At 40.9% G+C, this 19,362-nt stretch overlaps 1 protein-coding gene across 1 annotated transcript in view; it reads right to left on the bottom strand.

Moving 5' to 3' along the window:
- Positions 1-13,977, bottom strand: part of FAM81B (family with sequence similarity 81 member B) — a 45,346-nt gene extending 31,369 nt beyond the window's left edge. The window contains exons 1-2 of the mRNA XM_087861971.1: positions 13,919-13,977; positions 4,532-4,775 (exon numbers count right to left, since the gene is read on the bottom strand). Coding sequence (XP_087718097.1) covers positions 4,532-4,775; positions 13,919-13,962 — 288 coding nt within the window. The 5' untranslated portion in view covers positions 13,963-13,977. The remainder of the gene's footprint in view (positions 1-4,531; positions 4,776-13,918) is intronic.
- Positions 13,978-19,362: the final 5,385 nt, after the last annotated feature.

Consider the following 19,362-nt stretch of genomic DNA (forward strand, 5'->3'; position numbering starts at 1 on the left):
GGAGAATCACCACTGAGCGCTGAGCATGGAGCCTGATGTGGTGCCGATCCCCTGACCCTGAGACTATGATCCGAGCCGAAACTGAGTCAGAAGCTTTACCGACTGAGCCACCCGGGCACCCCTAAATCTTTCAATTTTTAAATATTGACACCTTAGTCAAAATCTTTTATGAACACAATATGGGCCAAATAAAACATTTATTGTGCTGTTATGGCCATGGGTTACCATTTGGCCATCATCGATATAAAAGCTTTTCACAAAACCTATTTCAGAATTGGTGGTAGGTTTAGAAAAAGGGATTCTTCGTATGGCATCAGGCAAAGCCCTTTATAGACTGACTCCGAAGCACGGTGGAGCTAATACAACTAACACATGCAAATCTGAATCAGACTGTTTCACTTCTGTGGAGTGAGAAATGTTTATATTCTTGGTTTTTTAGAGAATATGAGAGATTTATGGCTTGAAGTGTGTTCAGATTTTGCCCTCGAGTATCCTTAGTCATGTCTTCAGTATTTCTTGGTATTCTGAAATAGAGCTGAACTACCAGGTTGGCAGTTCCAAGAATAGTCGTTTAAAATTTTTTTCACATTCATATGTATTAATTTAAAAATTTTTTAAAAATCCGCTTGTCCACAGAAAAAATTTCTATTTTACTTGACATTCCCACAAATTCTAATATAAAGTGAAGATATATAAAATAATTTGTATTTATTCATTAAAAAAATGAGAGTATAAGACAAGTTCATGATTTGGGGAAACACTGTAGTTGTTCTATTTGACCAAGGCCTGAAATACATTTAAATTTGTGTTTATGAATTTTATGAGGAAAAGAAAGATTTTTGTAACAAATGAATGATAGAAATCTTAAAGACCATATGCAGGATCTTTCTCATTTTTAAACAGGCAGGTCGAGACAACCCAAGGGCAAATAAAATTGTAATTGAAAACGGAAGTGTCAAGAACACTAGCTTTGTTTTTATTTGTTTTTGCATTCGTGTAGGTGTCTTAGTCCATTCGGGTTACTCTAACAAAACACCGCAGGCTGGGGAGCTGCTAAAGAACAGAAATTTATTTCTCACACTTCTGGAGGCTGAAAGTCCAGGTCAGGTCCAGCTGGTCCAGTTGTGGTGAGAGCCCTCTTCCTGTTTGCAGACTCCCTCCTTCCTACTGTGTCCTCACGTGGTAGAAGGGGCTAGGGAGACCTGTGGGGTCTTTTTTAGGAGGGCACTAGTCCTATTCATGAGACCTCACCTCCTAATACTATCACACTGGACATGAGATTCCAGCATATGAATTTCTGGGGAGAGGGGAGAGACGCGGACATTCAGACCATAGAATAGATGTCGTTTTGCTTTGTTTTAGTAAATAATTGTGATGAAAAGGAAGTTGCCCTACTAAACACCAAAACATTATATGAGACAAGGATAAATACATCAGTGTAGCTAAATAGATATGCAACCCTAAATAGATCAGTGTAATGTAATGAAGACCTTGGTAAATATGAGAAAGAAAGGCGCTATCCTTGAGAATCACAAATCAGTGGGGGAGGAATTTCACAAATGGTGTTGGGTCTCTGGTTATTTATTCAGAAAACAATCGATCTAGATCCTTACCTCATGACATACATCAATATACATTTTAGAAAAGTAGATTAAAAATATAAACAAAAAGTTAAGCCATAAAAATAACAGATAATACAGGTGATTATTTCAGTTCTAAATGAAGACATTTCGATTCTTCAAAATAATGAGAGAAATCTCAAAGCAAAATATTGAAATGTTTAACCTTATGTAAAACTTGATAGAAACATTGGAAATATAACGAAGGTGTACACAACAAACTGGAAAAACATTTATGACAAACGTTATTGCCAAGGATCTCAGTTCTCTGCTACAATCAGCATGCACCTGTTGGTGAAAGCCAATTATGCCTATCTTTTCCCATCTTTGAGTTTGGTGTTTTGGTGTTTGAAATCAATCATAGTGAGAGTATTAACAACACAAACCACGTTTTTATCCTTCAGAAAATATTTGACTGTTGGTTGTTAAACATTTGCCAAGGTACCACCAACTATTATCCTTAATTAATAAAAAATCTCATCAAATCAATAAGAATTAAAAAGCACTAAAACTCTAAAAGATAAATTGGCAAAAGACATTAATAGATGCTTGACAGAGAAAATGCAAATGGTTACAGTCACTTTTAGAAAGTGAAAAAAAGAGAGGGGCGCCTGGGTGGCACAGCGGTTAAGCAGTTAAGCGTCTGCCTTCGGCTCAGGGCGTGATCCCGGCGTTCTGGGATCGAGTCCCACATCAGGCTCTTCCGCTATGAGCCTGCTTCTTCCTCTCCCACTCCCCCTGCTTGTGTTCCCTCTCTCGCTGGCTGTCTCTATCTCTGTCGAATAAATAAATAAAATCTTTAAAAAAAAAAAAAAAGAAAAGAGAAAAAAAGAGAAAGATCTTATTTCTATACCACCAATTTAGCAAAGTTAAAACAACAAATCTCAATGCTGGCATGGGCACAGTGAAAAAGCATTCTCATATAATGCTAATGGAAGTGTAAGTAAGTATAAACTTTCCGGAAACCAATTTGACAACACACATCAAGAGCTTTTACAGTGTTCACACCCTGGAGTTCCACTTCTAAGAATATATACTATGGAAATAAGCCAAATACAGATGTATATTTATGCACAAAGATATTTTAATATTAAGATAATAATTTAGGAAATCATGGTGTATGCACCATGCGAAGAACCTTTAATGACATGTGAGGATTTATGATACAATTTTATATTAAAGATTGTGTTTACGAATGCAGTGTCAGCCTCCTAAATGGAATATGAGGAAGGACTTGAGGGAAATTACTCTGGCTGTTTGTAGAGATTGCCATTTGCTGATGGAATTATGAGCATTTTTCCCCCCAGGTTTTAAATTTTTTTTCTAAGTTTTCACAACAATTATAATGAACAAGTATTGCTTTTATAAGCTGATAGGAAAAAACACAAGAAAGCAATGTCATACACAAAATTATTTCCAAGTTTAAATTAATTTTAAAATTTATAATTAGCTGCCAGCTTGAAAAACAGATAATTTGGTTATGAAAAGGAATAAGCAACTTAAGTGTTATAATTATGGTTGATTAAAAACTATTTTTTTCATTCCTTTCAAAGGCCCAAGTAAAGCTTCAGCTCACACTCAAACCTATCTTGCTGGTCAACCTGCAAGGGCTGAGCTGGCTAATGAGTTCGAGTTTTTAAAAAAATACTTGAGTAGTATCTATTTCTCTGTAAAGTGCTTAGCACTTTATAGTCTTAATTATTTACTAGAGGTAAATAGTTTCTTCTTTATAATGTTTTAACTATGTTATCTACAGACTTTAAAATATTTTCTAATTCAGTTTGCTACACAGACCAGTCCTCCTCATTTTCCCTATATATGCCAACTCCTTAACAGGATTGCAAATATTTTGAGATCTTACAGTTTTTGGCAAATGATTTTTCTTTTTTCAGAGCTAATCTAAGACAATCAATTATTCTAGGAAAAGAAACTCTTAGCAAGATTTCTAGAGATCTGGAAAATTTCCCCCCCTTAATGTTAAGTGTTTTATTGAGGCATAATTAATACATATTAAAAGGTACAAATCAAAAGGTATATCTGGATGGATTTTGACAAATATAATCAACCATTTAACAACCACCCAGATCAAAATATAGAACATTCTAGAAACATTTTATGTTTCTGACAATGCTATTTTCTTTTTAATTACCAACAAGTTTTGACTTTTAAATTGGTATCTTATTTTATTTTATTTTATTTTTTTTTAAAGATTTTATTTATTTATTCGACAGAGATAGAGACAGCCAGCGAGAGAGGGAACACAAGCAGGGGGAGTGGGAAAGGAAGAAGCAGGCTCATAGCGGAAGAGCCTGATGTGGGGCTCGATTCCAGAACGCCGGGATCACGCCCTGAGCCGAAGGCAGACGCCTAACCGCTGTGCCACCCAGGCGCCCCGTGGTATCTTATTTTAGCACTAATGCTATACTTGATTTTGTCATTATCTCAAAGGCACTGAGCCGCTAACCTCTTGTCACTTTCTTAATGCTCTTATGCCTAGAAACACCTTTGACCACTTTGAGAAGTGCATTGACTTTTTAGGCACTGGGGTCAATTCAGATTGTGCTAAATACCAATAAAAGAGCTTTTTAAAGTTCACTTTGATTTTTTGATGATTACATGAAAAGAATCTTGGAGATTTAGGTTAAAATGAGCACCTAAACACAATGTCTGACATAGTGTTAAACAATTCTCTCTGCTGTCACAGAATAGACACTGAATGCTTTTTGAATAGAATTTCCTTCTACTTTTTGGCATAAATGAGCAGTTGAAAAGTTGAGCTGTTTTTCTCTGGGGCAACACGTTGTATTCATTTAAACTTAAGCCATAGTGATTCATTTCTATAGTTGAAAGATGATATTGATGGTTGATAACTGTCAAGCGATGATGTCAACATAAGGAAAACAAAGAACTACCTCAATATTTTGGCTGAGTTTTTTGACGATGCTGGTGATGGTCTGAATGTGGTTTTCCAGTAGCTTCCTGGCAAGCAACTCCTCTTTTCGAAAGCCGTGGGTCCCCTGAAGACAAGCAGAGATGTCCTCCTTGATGCGGAAGGCTTGTTCAAGGAGGAAAGCAATGGTGCGCTCCTGGTTGTTCAGTCTGTCTTCTAGCTGACTTCTCTGGGTGTTTGGAATCACAGGAAGAAAAGAATGACTCCTGGTCAGGAAAAGGAAACAACACCAGCGGCGTTACAAGAATGAGTTGGAGGAGCCAGAAGCAGAATGTGCATCGTCACTTCTACTCCAGTCTTATCTCCCCTGTGAGAAGTTTGGAAGTTTGGGAGGACTCTAAGCACCTGCCTGGTTAGATTCCTGGTTTGCGTCTCATCTAAGAGGAGCTGACTTCTGCCTTGGTCTTACCTTATGCATCTTTCATGTTTCCTAAGAAGGAATCATCTCATACTTTACCCACTATTCTAATAAGTCAAGTTGGATCCATATAAATTTAATGTCTGAAATCCACATGGAAGAGAATGTTGCCTTCTAAGCTGGAAGAAATGATAGCTCAAAGGCAGAGATTCATAAAAGAATCAGAAGTTCAATGAAAAAGTAAACACAGTAAATTAGAAAAGAAACAGACAGGCTGGGGCTTTTTAGTATTTGGGTAAAGAAACATGCAAGATCCTGATAGCCCCTACTGGCATTAGGACATTTCTCTTTCCCTTCACAGATAAGCTTCTGGAAGGACAAGCTACTTTTGCTTTGTCTTTTTTTCCTTCTCTTTATTGAATTTACTTGGCTTGTTTTTGTGACCTAGTCTCTGAAGAAGGGCAATGAGGTGCATGGCTCCTCAGGAGTGCAATTTCCTGGGCGCACTATGGACTTGACCAAAATGCCGACCTAGTGTGCTGCTGGCTTCCTATCCTCTCTTCCTCCTAACACCTTGGAGAATCTAGGAAGAAAACTTAGAAAACTGTGAAAAACCCTTGTGCCGTGGGGACTATTTTAAACTGGTGAGTGTGTAGGGTGGGGTTGTGTAGTGGGTGCCATGATGTGCCCCCCCCCCAGCTTCCTTTTCGGGAAGGAGGGACTTCTTTCCCCAAGTGTTGGGAGTGCTGCCAGCTTGACAGACCTCAGCCGACAGCTTCTCTGGGAACTGCCTCAGTGAAGAGAGCCACTTTTGCCTGGGGCTATGTCCATTTCGTGCGGCAGCTTGAACTCAGTGAGTGGTCAACGTGTGGATATGAAGGCCTGGCACGTTTGCTCTATCTCCGAGCAACTTGGAAGGACTGTCCCAGCTTCAGAGCTCCCTGTGGAATCATATCATGATACTTTTCTTTCTTCCCAATTCTGTTTCCTTCCCTTCCAGGCAGTGACCCCAGAGCATTCCACGTGAGCCTTCTGTTCACCAATCTCTGTCGCAGAGGCTGTTTCCTAGGCAACCCAACCTCAGACCTGCTTTGGTAAGAACCTGAAACAGTAAAAAACAAAACAAAACACCAAAAAAAAAAACCCCAAAAACAAAACAAAACAAAAACTTGGGAAACAACTGACCTTGGGCATTTGTTTTTACATCGTCCTACTCACAGGCCCCAATGGTGGGAAAGCAGTTGGTCTCCTACTATTACTTCTTCCTAAGGAGCAAAGGTGAAGACCTGATAGGGCGAGTTGTTTCGTAGGATGAACAGTGGTGGATTGTGGTTTTACTGTGCCTGGGGCTTATCCATACCCTGCCCCTGAGTTTACTGGAGCGGACAACCTCCAGGGAAATTAACTCACCAGCCAAAATAGCAAGACATTTGAGGAGCACAGTCTTTAACAAAACCAACTAGCCTACAAATAATCTGCTGGATTACAGATTTCTACATAAGAGAAATAGTAAGATATAAGAAACAGGACATTTTTTAAAAGGCTAGTAAACAATAAAAGAAAGGGGGCGCCTGGGTGGCTCAGTCGTTAAGCGTCTGCCTTTGGCTCAGGGCGTGATCCCAGAGTTCTTGGATCGAGTCCCACATCAGGCTCCTCTGCTGGGAGCCTGCTTCTTCCTCTCCCACTCCCCCTGCTTGTGTTCCCTCTCTTGCTGGCTGTCTCTCTCTGTCAAATAAATAAAATCTTAAACAAAAAAAACAATAAAAGAAGGGAAGATGTTAGAATGAAAAGAAAAAACCAGAAAACATAAAAGTAAACAAGGAGAAATATTAGGCATAAAAACTATAATAGTCAAAATAAAGAAAAAAGATGGGAAAAATATGACAGAGGAGATAGCTGAAGGATGAACTAGTGATTTGGGAGACTGGGATGAGGAAATATACCAGACAGAAGAAAGGGTCACACAATTCAGGTATGTCAGGGCCAAAATTTAAAACTCATCTATGTGACTCCAAAATCAAATGTTAAGCTTAACTTTCCTATATTCCTGTAATTCCAAGAGATAATAAGCAGAGGCAGGGGTCGTGCTTTGATTAATGCTACTCATGTGATCTATTAGAGTGGCAGCGGAAATGACACACAGACACGTAGAAGTGTCCCTAGGCTCTGTATCCATTCTTTCCTGAGTTCTTTCTTCCTTCCTTGGTCCTGGCCACTATTATCTCCTCTACTTCTGTGTCCGAACAAGAAGTGCATCCTCCACACAGCAGCTGGAGTGGTCTTCTAAAAGCCTAAGACCCTCCAATGGCTTATCCATTCTCTGAGAATTAAGTCCTTGCTCTCATTTCCAACCTCAGCTCCTCCCACTCTTCCATCCATTCACTCTTATACAACCTCATGGATCTTCTTTCTGTCCTCCACACATGCCAAACTAGCTCCTCCCCCGGAGCCTAGGCACTTGCTGTTCTTGCTGCTTGGAATGCTCTTCCCTGCAGTCACTGCATGGCCGCCTCCTTCTCATTGCTTTTGTCTCATATCCAGCATCCCCTCCTCAGACAATCTTCCCCTCAGTCACTTTCTATCATAATACCCCATTTCATCTTCTCCCCAGTCATTGTCTAAAATTATCTTACTTGCTTGTGTGTGTTTTCCGCCCTCCCTCAGTAGAGTGAAAGCTTCCTGTGGGCGGGGGCTTTGCCTAACTTGTCCTCCACAGTATCTCCAGCACTGAGAAGAGAGCCTGACATGTAGTAGGTAGTCAATAAATATTGGCTGGCTGACTGTTTTTTTCTAGCTGGACTGTTTATTCCCTTAAGACCTATTAGTTGTTGGAAATTGAGGGGGAAATGGGCCATAAAGCTACAAATTGGGAGAACCTCAAGGTTTACAGTTTCTTCTCTTCAGCAGTGTGAAGTAGCCTCAGCCTGGGTGAGGCTTCTCTTTCCTTTCCCTGCACGTCTGAGGCACAGAGAAGGCTTTGCTTCGGGTTTCATTAGATTCCCTCTACCACTCATTTGCCTCAAAAACGTTCTTCTGGAAAATTACAAATGGATATATATATATATATATATATATATATATATATATATATATATATATATATATATATATAATCCATTCCTCTAAATCCCCAGCATGCTGATGGTACTCCCCTGGATTGGCTGTATGAATCACAGGCAGAAGGGAAGAGGATGTCAGTCCCTGCTGATGGTGACACATAGCCTAGTGGCAGACTGCACATTTACTTGTTACCTTCCTTGAGTAAGCACTTCTTTCTGGCCTCTCCACAATCTGCAGCCTGAACGTGCCAGTGAGAGAGTGTTTGGCCCTTAGTCTTCCATCCCACACAGACACTTGTGAAGGATGCTGCACTCCTCTCAAAACTGAGTATTTGTGTACTCTTAGGTGTTCCCAGTGTGGCAGACATTGTTGGTTAACTCTTCATAGCCGCCTCCCCAACCCGCATGGCTTCTGCCTGATTTGGTTCATCCTCCCATCCCCCATATCCTTCAGCGGGGCACGGTAATCACGGTGGTCTCCTTCGTCTGGGTTGAGATGCAATTGGATAAAGTAGGAGCATATGAAAGAATTCTGGCCAGTCAGGTGAAAGGGGAAACATCTTGTGGGGTTTCTGGGTAAGGTTTCTTTGCTTTCAAGAAGAGATACATAAGAAGAAACTTCCCACTCGTTTGCTGGATGTTGTCATGTCTGTGTGTGATGTCTGGAGCTGCTGAAGCCATCTTGTGATCATGAGGGAGAATAGGATGACAAGGAGGAAGGATAGAAAACACCTGCTTGATAATGTTAAGCCTCAAAATTAACCAAACTCTAGATTTTTAAAAATGTGAGCTAATCAACCATTTTAGTTGGAGTTTGTGTTATGTGTAGCTGAAAGCACTGTATCTATATCTAATAATCTACCAATACAAATTATAGTTGAAATAAAAATGTCAGTATTTACTAAATGTCTACTCTAGTCCATGCTTAGTATATAATAGTCTGTCCCTCAAGGAACTTGGTCTAATTCAGTGTTTCTCATAAAGAAACTTGAACTAGTACCATGGGGGTGGAGGGAAGTCGTTACACACACAGATTCCTTGGCTCTACCATAGATTTGTTTGATCGCAATCTTGAGGGTTGGGAGGGACACTGCAAGAATACATATTTTAAATAAGCACTTAGGTGTTTCTAAATGCCTTCTAAATATTGGGCATCATTGATTTATTTAACGCTAGTCACGTGAATTAGTGAACGATATAAGGCGGAATATAATGAAGTGCTAATGTGTGAAATAGAGAATATGAGCGATCAGGTTACGTGGATAGTCAGAAGCAATTTGACCAGGGGCTGGGCAAGATAGAGGGTAGAATACGGGTTCCACCATTTACCAACCAAGGGTTTCATTAATTCATCCTTCAATGGGGCTACCAGGCCTACTTGGCTGCATGGTGGTGAAGCTCTGTGTGGTTCATGTGGGAGGCACGGTGGCGGGGGGGAGGGTGTGAAACCAGTGCCACAGAGCTGCAGGGTCATGAGGAGCCCACGTTCACTCACTCTTCGGGGGTGCTATTGGCTGGTGCCAGCATTGTATCCAGAGAGAGCATGAGGAATCAGACCGAAGCTGGCAGAGAGCAGAAGCGGGCTGCCAGCTCTGCTCAGATGCCGGTCTGTGGTCCTGCCCAATGATGGGCTTCGGTGACGTTGCTATTTGTCACGCGGAAGGAAGCCTCTAGGGAGGGCAGCACGCACTGCTGAGCTAGTGCCTATTCGTGCAACCCGGGGGGCAGTAACTGACTTACAGAAATGCTGGACTCTGTGGTTGCCTTTAGCTTTTAAAGTTCATTTTCTGAAGTTACTTTACACTTAAATGGAGAGCATTCCTTTTTGAGTTATCTTTTCATGCTTAAGGGTTACTATAGCTTGGGAGTTTGATTATTATTTATTAACGATGTTTAATGAAGCACCAGATAATGCTCTGTTTAGTTCGATTTACATGATTCCTGCAAGATAAACAGAGAGCTTGTATGTTTTTCCACTTCATTACCATAACGAGAGAAGATCGTTGTGCAATTGAGCTTTCTAAATCAACCACAAGAAAAACACACATACGAACATTCTCAGTCTTCGAAGAGAGCTCCCTGATGCCATTGTTCAAAGCATCAGACCATCCAAATGGCTAAAAACTGAACAACAAGAGGTGGCCACTCTGATTCTTTCAGTAAGTTAAAAACAAAGAGCAAGCCCACTGTTTTATTAGTAATATTTTATCAGTGGGCCTTATACCTAAATTTAACTGTGAATATTGAAATGACTGAATATTCCAGACTAGTCCAGATGGAGTTACTAACCACAGGAGGAAGAATTCCCAGGGGCCTTTTCAGAGAGCTATTTAGGCTTTAGAGAAATCATTGATTATGGAGCCGACAACGGGCTCTGAACAGATTTTCCACAGACTCGGAGTTCTCGTTCTCTGCGATTCCGTGTGACTCGCACCAGCTGTGCTGTTGCTGGCAGGTGCAGCGGCACAGAGCGCCTCTCACTTCTCTGCCTGTTCTGTTCTTGGGAACAGAGCCCCAAATTGACTGAGGAGATTCTGATAACCGTTCTGGCAACCTGTAATACTCAAGACGCAAAAATCTGAGAGCTGAAGGCCTTTTCTAGAACAATGAGGAGCAGAACTGAAGAAAATTTTCATTTTTGTGACATCTATTATGACTAGTTCCATTCTCAGTGCCAAGAGTCCTGTGAAAAATATACATATGAAGTGAAATTTTAGGGAACATTTGGATGCCTCACAAAAATAACCTGTAAGTGAGTGCGGAACAATGGGATTGAAAATGTTTTCTGTCGTTTCTCCATGCTTGTTTCTGACCACCCTGGCAGATGGATTTGGGCAGCTAGAGAAGCCTCCGTGGCTGAGTTTTACATGATACTGAATGCTCTAGGGGCCTAAGGGAGGCAACTCCAGTTTCATGAGTACAGTCTGGGAAGAGGCCGACCAAAGCCGGTAGGGTTGCACCAGCTCGAGGTCTGCATGGAAGAGCCTGGAAAGGGCAGGACTCTAAATAGGGACATAGCTGAGAAGAGACGGGAGAAGGAGACTGGTTGTGGATAGTTTCTAGCAAAAAGTTATATACTGTATGAGGCAAACACCTCACGTTAGTAAAATTTTCGATAAAATTACAGAATGCATGATGCACTTGCGGTGACTGGCTTTCTTGCGGGAGGCATTCAGGGGCTCCAGAGTCTGTGTGATGGAGGAGGAAGACATGGTGGGTTACACTTACAGGCAAAGCGTATGCAAACTGCAGCAGCAAATTGTTTTGTTGGTATTTGGAGTTCTTATCACACTTTGTCGTGCTTTTGTGACACTCTTCCATGTTGCCTGGCTATTTTCGGGGTGTACGTGTTGTTTGTAGGAGTCTCCAGGATAAAGAACACTGCATTTGGAGTCTGGAGACTGGGGTTCAAGTGCTGTCTCTGCCACTTACTATCTCCAGCCTTTCTTAGGTTGTCCAGAAGAGAGCTCCTTGTATCCTGTGGAGATCAGGGCTCCTGCCTGACCCAATCAGTTGAAGGATATCGATTTACCTAATGTACTTGGGGTGCTTTGTGATGTCCATAAGTGTCATATACGAATGTTCTTATGATGATTATTAGTAATTATTAATGGAATTATGGGCTGAATTGTGTCCCCACAAAAAGATATGTTGAAATCCTAACTCCTAGTACCTCAAAATGTAACTATTTGGAAATAAGGTCATTGCAGATGTAATTAGTTGGGATGGCAGGGTAGGGTGGGCCCATAATCCAATATGATTGACACCCCTATAAGAAGATGGCCTTGTGAAGATGGAGACCCAAGGAGAATACCATGTAAATATGGTGGTAGAGATGGAAGGGATGCATCTAGAAGCCAAGGAACACCAGAGATTGCCAGCTGTCACCAGAAGCAGAGAGAGAGGAATGAAACAGATTCTCCCTCAGAGTCCTCAGACGAAACCAACCCTACTGACACTTTGATTTCAGACTTCTGACCTCCAGTTGTAGGGCAATAAATATCTGTTGTTTTAAGCTACCCAGTTTATGAGACTGTGTTATGGCAGCCCTAGGTAACTAACACAAAGGGAAGTTCCTAACCCGGGTCAAATGTAAGGAACTTATTATTACATGACCTGATTTCCATATAATGCTTATAATCGACATGTCACTTTCGTAAAAATTATTTCCTCTCATCCCCACAACTACATAGGTAAATTTTTTCTCAATTTGGATGGAGACTGAGCCTTGGAGATTGGCAGTAACTCGGCTGGGAAATGTTTTAACCTGCTTCTTTGACTCTTTCCTATATCACAGCAACTTTGCTTAGACCAGTTAGTAGCTCTTCCTGTCACCTTGTGTTTTCTCAGGATATATTATGTAACCACGAGTTACCTTTCCTCTGCTTGGCTCACATCTCTCCGAGGAATTCTTAGGGTCCTCTCTGAGGCCCAGAGGCTGGAGGGGCTCCCTCTCTGCTCTGGAGAACTGAGTCTGGCCTCAGTCTGACCTCAGCACAGTTCTCTCCCTTGAGCAGAAGCTCCTACCTGTGGCAAGAATCCAGAGGGCCTCCTGGGTGGGGGGAGGCGCTGAACTTCATCTGGGCAGCCCCTGCCCTGACTGACATCCGGGGGTGCTGTGGGTCATGCCCAATTCCTGCAGCTGTGTCCACCCACAGCCAGAGTCTCGCCCATCACAGGCAGGGGGGTAGAGATGGAATCTAGAAGATGCTAGACAGGAATAAGAGACTGCATTGAGGTTGACGGTGGTGCCTACCAGGCAGGGCTAAGACGCTGTGAGTCCAGGCTGGCCGCACCTCACAGATTGTAATACAAATCTGTGAGTTTAAAATTTTTATCATCTTTATTGTTAAAGGTAATATTAAAAAATGAAAAAATTTTTTTCATTTAAATTTTTCTCTTCTCATTGACTCATTTCATTTGTTTGATAATTTTTCTTCTGTGGTCATAATGTATATTTTAGGATCAGAATTATTTTATTTTATTTTATTTTTTAAAAATTTTATTTATTTTTTTTTGAGAGAGAGAGAGCGTGAGCGGGCTGAGGGGCAGAGGGAGAAGCAGACTCTCCACTGAGCAGGGAGCCCAATGCAAGTCTCAGTCCTGGGACTCCTCCGGGATCAGGACCTGAGCCAAAGGAAGACGCTTAACTGACTGAGCCACCCAGGCACCCCAGGTTCAGAATTATCTCAAAGCTACAGTGAGTCCAAGAGAGCTTCTAATCTAACCTCTCCGTTTGGCAAATGAAAGAACCAAAGCCAAAAGACATTATGGGACTGACTGAGGTCATACAGAGATGAAATCCCAAGTGCTCTAAAAGCATTAATTGTTGCCTCAGACCATATCCTCCTTCGACATAGAAAATAGAAAACTCAATAGACTATGCCTTGCCTCTGTGATCCTACCTTTACCAACTGGAATTAAAGGGTCTTTTGGACATTGCCCATGTATCAATAATGTGTCATATTGTCAAGCCCCCAGAGTTGTCTCTCTTCTGCAGACCTTCCCTGGATTAGCTCCAGGTGTGGCACTATAAACAGCAGAAACACAATTTTCTGATGATTCATTTAATATACTTAAACATTTCTGAGTTTGTATAACAAAATGCTAAAAGATTTACTTGATGTATTTTGAAAGTCATAGTTAACTCTATCTGATCTTTTCTTATGTCATTCATTGCCTGTGTTGTATGATTCATAATCTGTAGGAACTTATGGAAGTTACGTCAAGAGGAGGCTATCAAATGGCTCGTTCTGTCAAAGAGAAAGGAATAGCCTAGAGAAGGTCATCTTCTGAAGTTGCTTATGCAGTCTCTTCCGAAAGCAGAGAACCAGTTTAGATGAACTCAAAGATCTCAGTCAGGCACTTTAATCTTTAGCTGAATCATTAAATACAGTAAATAGTTAAAGCCGGTTGCAATGTACAGACTTACTTGTCGACATACTGAACTAGATCTGTAGAATTCTTGGTTGACATTGTGGCAGGAGATAATCTTACCTAAAACAAAGGTCATGGGTTTAAAATGTATCATCAGCTACTTTATAGGTCGTACCCATCTTATTTTTACATAAATATTTTAATTTGAAACAAAATATATGCTATAGACCGTCAGCCCAGTTAAACTTCCACATGCTCCATCTGTATTTCTGGAGACCTAAACCAAAATCAAGTTCTAGAAAGACGCTGGAGAGCTTCATTTCATAGATTGGTATCACAGTCAGGAAAAACTTATTGGACAAGTCAAAGCCATGGATTGTTCTTAGAAAAATTTGGAGTGAAATAGCCAATGATTATTGGATGAGTTACTAAAGAGGTTCTCACAGAGTGAATTTACTCCAACATGCTCATTTCTGAGGGGAATCAACCAGTTTTCAGAAACAAAGCGCACAACTAGAAATCTAGTCTAGCCAGGTGATTTTGTTTTCTAAGAAACCTGGATGTCAGATTATTACAGTCAATGAGAAATGAAAGCAGAGCACAGTTTTGTACATGACTTACTAGTATTTAACCTACGTGGCCATATGAACACTTAACTAATTCAATAATGTGGTACTACTAGAAAGTTCCCCTTGTACGAAAGTTCACAATTTTGCAGCATTTCTAGGAGGAAAGAGACTGCCAAATGCACTCACTGTTTGACATATGCTAAAACTGTTTTGAACTCTAATGTTCTTTATTTTTAAGATAAAAAACAGGACACCGACTTATGCTCATTTTAATAGCCCATCACTGAACTGGATTCAATCGGGAGCGTGTGAGTGGTATTCTGCCTCAGTTTCAAACTTAAACAAAATAGTTTCCTGGGATATTTTTCTTAGTTTATGTTATTGCACACGATCGTGGTGAGCAGAGTAGATAAGATCCACAAATAGAAATCATTTCTTTTGCAAAACTACCACATCTTACTTCTTAATTTAGCACCTAAGAGACTAAACTGGAACGCTCTCTCCTCCAATAAAACATACAAAAAAAATGAGTCTATTATCAAGGAAACTAATAAAGACCCCCTGACAATAGTCAGGCTCTCCTGATCCCGCCCACTTGGCGGTGGGTGACCAGCACAGGCTCAAGGCTGCTCAAAGTGGAGCCAGTGACCACCCCGATCATGCTTTAGGCCCTCTCTCCCCCTTGCTGAGTGGCGTCTGAGGCTCCAAAGCCAGGTCTTCCCCTAGAGGATGGATACACTGATCCACTGGGTACCCAGGGGTCCATGTTATGGAAACCATCCTAACTCCCTACAGAACACGACTGGCCTTCTGCCCTGCTTTGTGTTTGGACTCTAGTTTCGAGCTGGAACAGAGCTGGACCCTGGGCTCCTGGCCTACTCAATGCCTGCTCCTCTTCTCACCTCTCCACGGTGACCCTGCACTGGTCTGTCTGTGGTATCCCCTCAGCACCTGGCTGCCCCCTGGCCTTCCATGTTTGGCACCTAGGAGCCCTTTCATTCCCTTTTGTGGAATGCACGACTATGTGAATATTGTGTCCAAGGACACTAAATTACTGCATGATTGTCTCCTTCCCCCTTCTCAAGTGAAACAGTGGGATATGTATCTTTTACTTTTATGTTATTTTCAAGTCTTATTTTGAAGACCATAAATAACATCATCTTAAAAACACAGCTACAACTCATATACTTTTAAAGTAACAAATGTTAAACCTGATAACAGAGGAAATTTGGAAAAATATAGAAAAGTAAAAGATACAGAAAAGAGAAATTCTCATTATAATTGTACTACCTATAGAAAGCAAAAGCTGTTAACATTGTGGCCTATTTGTTTCCTCTTCTATGCAATTTCTGATGTATCTAAGCTAGTAAGTAAATTTTCATATCTTTGCCAATTGCATTTAGGAGGCAGCTCTGTTTCACCTCTATTCCTATAAGCTAGAATATAATTATATAACGATTCTCACAAACAACTTGGTGGCTATTCCCTGGACTTTTTACATGTATCAGTTTTCACCTGTTTTATAACAATACTTTAAAATGCTGTGTTCCTTTATGGTTTAACTAAGGCCTATAAAATACTTTCACATATATGATGTCCTATAAGCTGGGAATCACCATCTTTACTGAAATCCTACCCTATTGCAGAAAGAATTTAAGATGATTATTTTTAGAGGCGAGGAATCTGAGGATTAGAGAAGTAACAGACTTACCGAAGATCGTATAGATGATAATAATAATCATATCATAGTGACTGGCTGAATCTCTCTTACTTGCTAAACCCTTTAGCTTAGTGCTTCGTTCAAACCTCACATCTTTGGATGATAGGCCTAATTAGCCCATTTCATAGAAGAGGAAACAGGTTAAGTAATTGCTGGAAGTCACACAGCCAGTGGGTGCTACAGCCAACAGCTTCCAAAAACCAGTACTTGACCCTGGGCTGGCTTTCCAGTGCTCTTACCATCACCAGAGGCTGTGTCCCCTGGTGAGATCTAAAATACTGCTTCTTTGAATTTTTTTTTCATTAACGACAAGTACCAATAAAAGAAACTTATATAGCTATTCTCTTTTTCATGTTAAAGCTAAAGTCTTTATCTTGAATTTATCAGAGTTTCTTTTGAATCTTTATAAAAAATAATTATCAAATGTTTGTTCATATTTAACCCTGCATATTAAAAGTCAGTCCAGTGAACGTATTCACGTATTGAGACCCTTTCTCTTTTCGGATTGTGTGGTCATCAGTCACTTTGTCAAAGCAGAGCAAACAAGAAATGTAGGTAGAGTGAAAAGAAAAGCAACTCTTCTAGGACTCCTTAGAACTCTCTGAACAACGCTAAGCTTTAAAGAAGCTGAACAAAATATTCTATTTTTACTATTAATGTCTAAAAGTACTTGCTTTCTTTTCTTGGTCATTGACTGGGCCAGGAAGGGGGCCATCAGTTTCCGTCAGCTGTTCCTCTGCAGTCAGGGAGGCACTTTTGTTTACATCTGTATCTAGGCAACCAGAATGCTGAATCAGATCAGGAACTAAGGCAAGTGAATTTTTGCCTTGGTGGTTATTATTATTATTTTTTAAAAGTAAGAACAGTTTCTGTACATATGGTGAACGTTAAGGGAGGCTTCTAACTTATTTTATACTCCCCTCTCTGTCTTCCCCTACATCAATTCTTCACCAGGCCCCCATCACACCCATAGTCGTCTAGAAGAATTCATCGTCCCAGGTACTTCCATCAGACATTTAGGAAACTTTGTTGAGATGCAGACACTTAGATCAAACTGTTATAAAATAATAGGAAACGATTGCTCGCTCTGTCGTGCCCAAGCCATCCAAGGATCTCCTTTGGGATTTATTACCTTGTTTACATGTGGTAAGAAATATAAGTAAGATCGTCGAGGATGAGAATTTAGAGACCTTGAATAATCCATGAGATAAATACCTGAGCTCATGATGCTTGATTTCCTGGGCTTTATTTTTTGTTGATCTGACTTTTTTGAAAGGGAGCAGAGATTTTTTATTTTGTCTTTCAGAAAGCAAAGCTCTGAGGAAACCTGGTTGCAATCTGACTAAAGTCTTTGTGTTTCAGGGGCACCTTCCTAGGGTGGCTCAGTAGCATTGTGACTGCAGGGAGGATCTGTGATGTCAGTGGGGTTGGCCCTCACACTTGAGGTCAAGTCCCTGCGATTTCAGAGCTTCAAGGGTTTTTAGTGCTCATCCTCGTAAAATCACTAGGTCCTTCACCTACTGGTCCCATTGTGTGTGTGTGTGGGGGGGGGGTGATTCGGCTGACATTTCACACCCTTCCCCTGATTTCACCATCACATTTGATAGAGGAAACCGGTTTCCATCAAATTAGACAAAGAGAATGAACTGCTGAGGAACTCCCCAAACTTCCTCCAAGTGTGCTCGCTCAGGAAGCTGACGCGTGTGGGCCACTAGGGGGAGTCTCACAAAAGAATGCGGCGATAATGACAGGCGTGGTGGGTCTGGGCTTTAAATGAATTAAAGTATTGAATTTTGGCTTTGTAGGGAAAATGTTGTTCCATTACTTGGCCAAAAGGATGTTGATTGTTTCAGCTCTGAAACATTTCCCTGAGTTCTAAAGTCGGGATCTGCAGATTTTGGTAATACTACCTGACCCTCGTATACAGAAGTTATATTATTGGTTGAGTTAGTTTTCAAAGTATGGTGCCAGGTTTGCCTTGCTCTGGGGACACGTAATGTTCAGGATGCCAAATGACATCTTAGATCCCACAGGTAAATACCGCTCATGATTTTTGGCTTCAGCAGTATGTCTTCTAGTGCTAAGCTGAGCTCTTAAAACTTAGAAATACAGTATTTCATGGTTTGTAAGGTGTCCAAAAGGCTCATTACACCATCCTGGTCATCATTTTATCAAGCACCAAGGGGGACTGGTACACCATGAGTGACAGCAAGTGGCCATGGATACCAAGAGAGAGAGGGTTGGAACCCTAACTCCTCAACCACCTGGCTATTTACTTTGGGCAAAATTACCTCACTTCTTCAAGACTCAGTTTTCTCATCTGTAAAGTGAGCTAATAATATTGATCTCCTAAGGTGGTCGAGAGGGTTAAATGCAATGATACACTTAAAGTGCTCAGCTGAGTGTCAGGCTGGGACTCCACTAAAAGGTAGCTATTATTAGTGATTATTTCACAAGGTGGCAATTATCCAAGAAATACATAGACAGGGTCTGTGTGAGAAAGGAAAACTGGATTTGACCTTGTTAAGAGATCTTTTGTGATTCTCTCTCTCCTTAAATTCAGCTTCTAGTCTGTAGCATTTGGCTAGAAAAATGGACCCCAGTGAAATGAGAATCTAACTTGTTTGTTCTCGAAATGGTTGCTTGTACAGTGCACATAATATATTTGTACCCTTGGATTCCCACCTGCCGAATGCATATGTAAAATCCTTCCTGGAAGTCCTGGAAGTCAAAGACCTCTTCTAATCCGGGCTTGCCGCGAGTAGAGCCTAAAGTACAAAGGCCGATAATGTTCAATTTTGATCTTGAAAACTTAACATTATATTCTGATATTACTTTAAATATAGACATAAGGAAATAATTGTGAGGTGGTGGTCAGTGAAGGGTTTGGTAAGTGTTAAGGGTCAGCTGTGTGTACAACTGCTGTGTGTTGTGCACTACACAACACCAGCGGGTGCCTTTTACACAATAACACAGTAGATTTTCATATTTGTTACAAGTTTTCAGGTTTACGTCAAGCAAATATCTTATACTAACAAGCTAAGTATATCAGGACAGTGTTCTGATATGTGGGAGTAAAGGGTCTTGAGAAAGGGGCACCTATTTTTTTTTTTTAAGATTTTATTTATGTATCTGAGAGAGAGAGCCAGCACATGAGAGAGAACGAGTTGGGGGTGGGGAGGAGCAGAGGGGGAGGGACAAGCAGACTCT

Source organism: Ursus americanus, chromosome 5 (genome assembly GCF_024610735.1).
Source record: "Ursus americanus isolate L20-20 chromosome 5, mUrsAme1.1.p, whole genome shotgun sequence".
NCBI lineage: Eukaryota > Metazoa > Chordata > Mammalia > Carnivora > Ursidae > Ursus > Ursus americanus.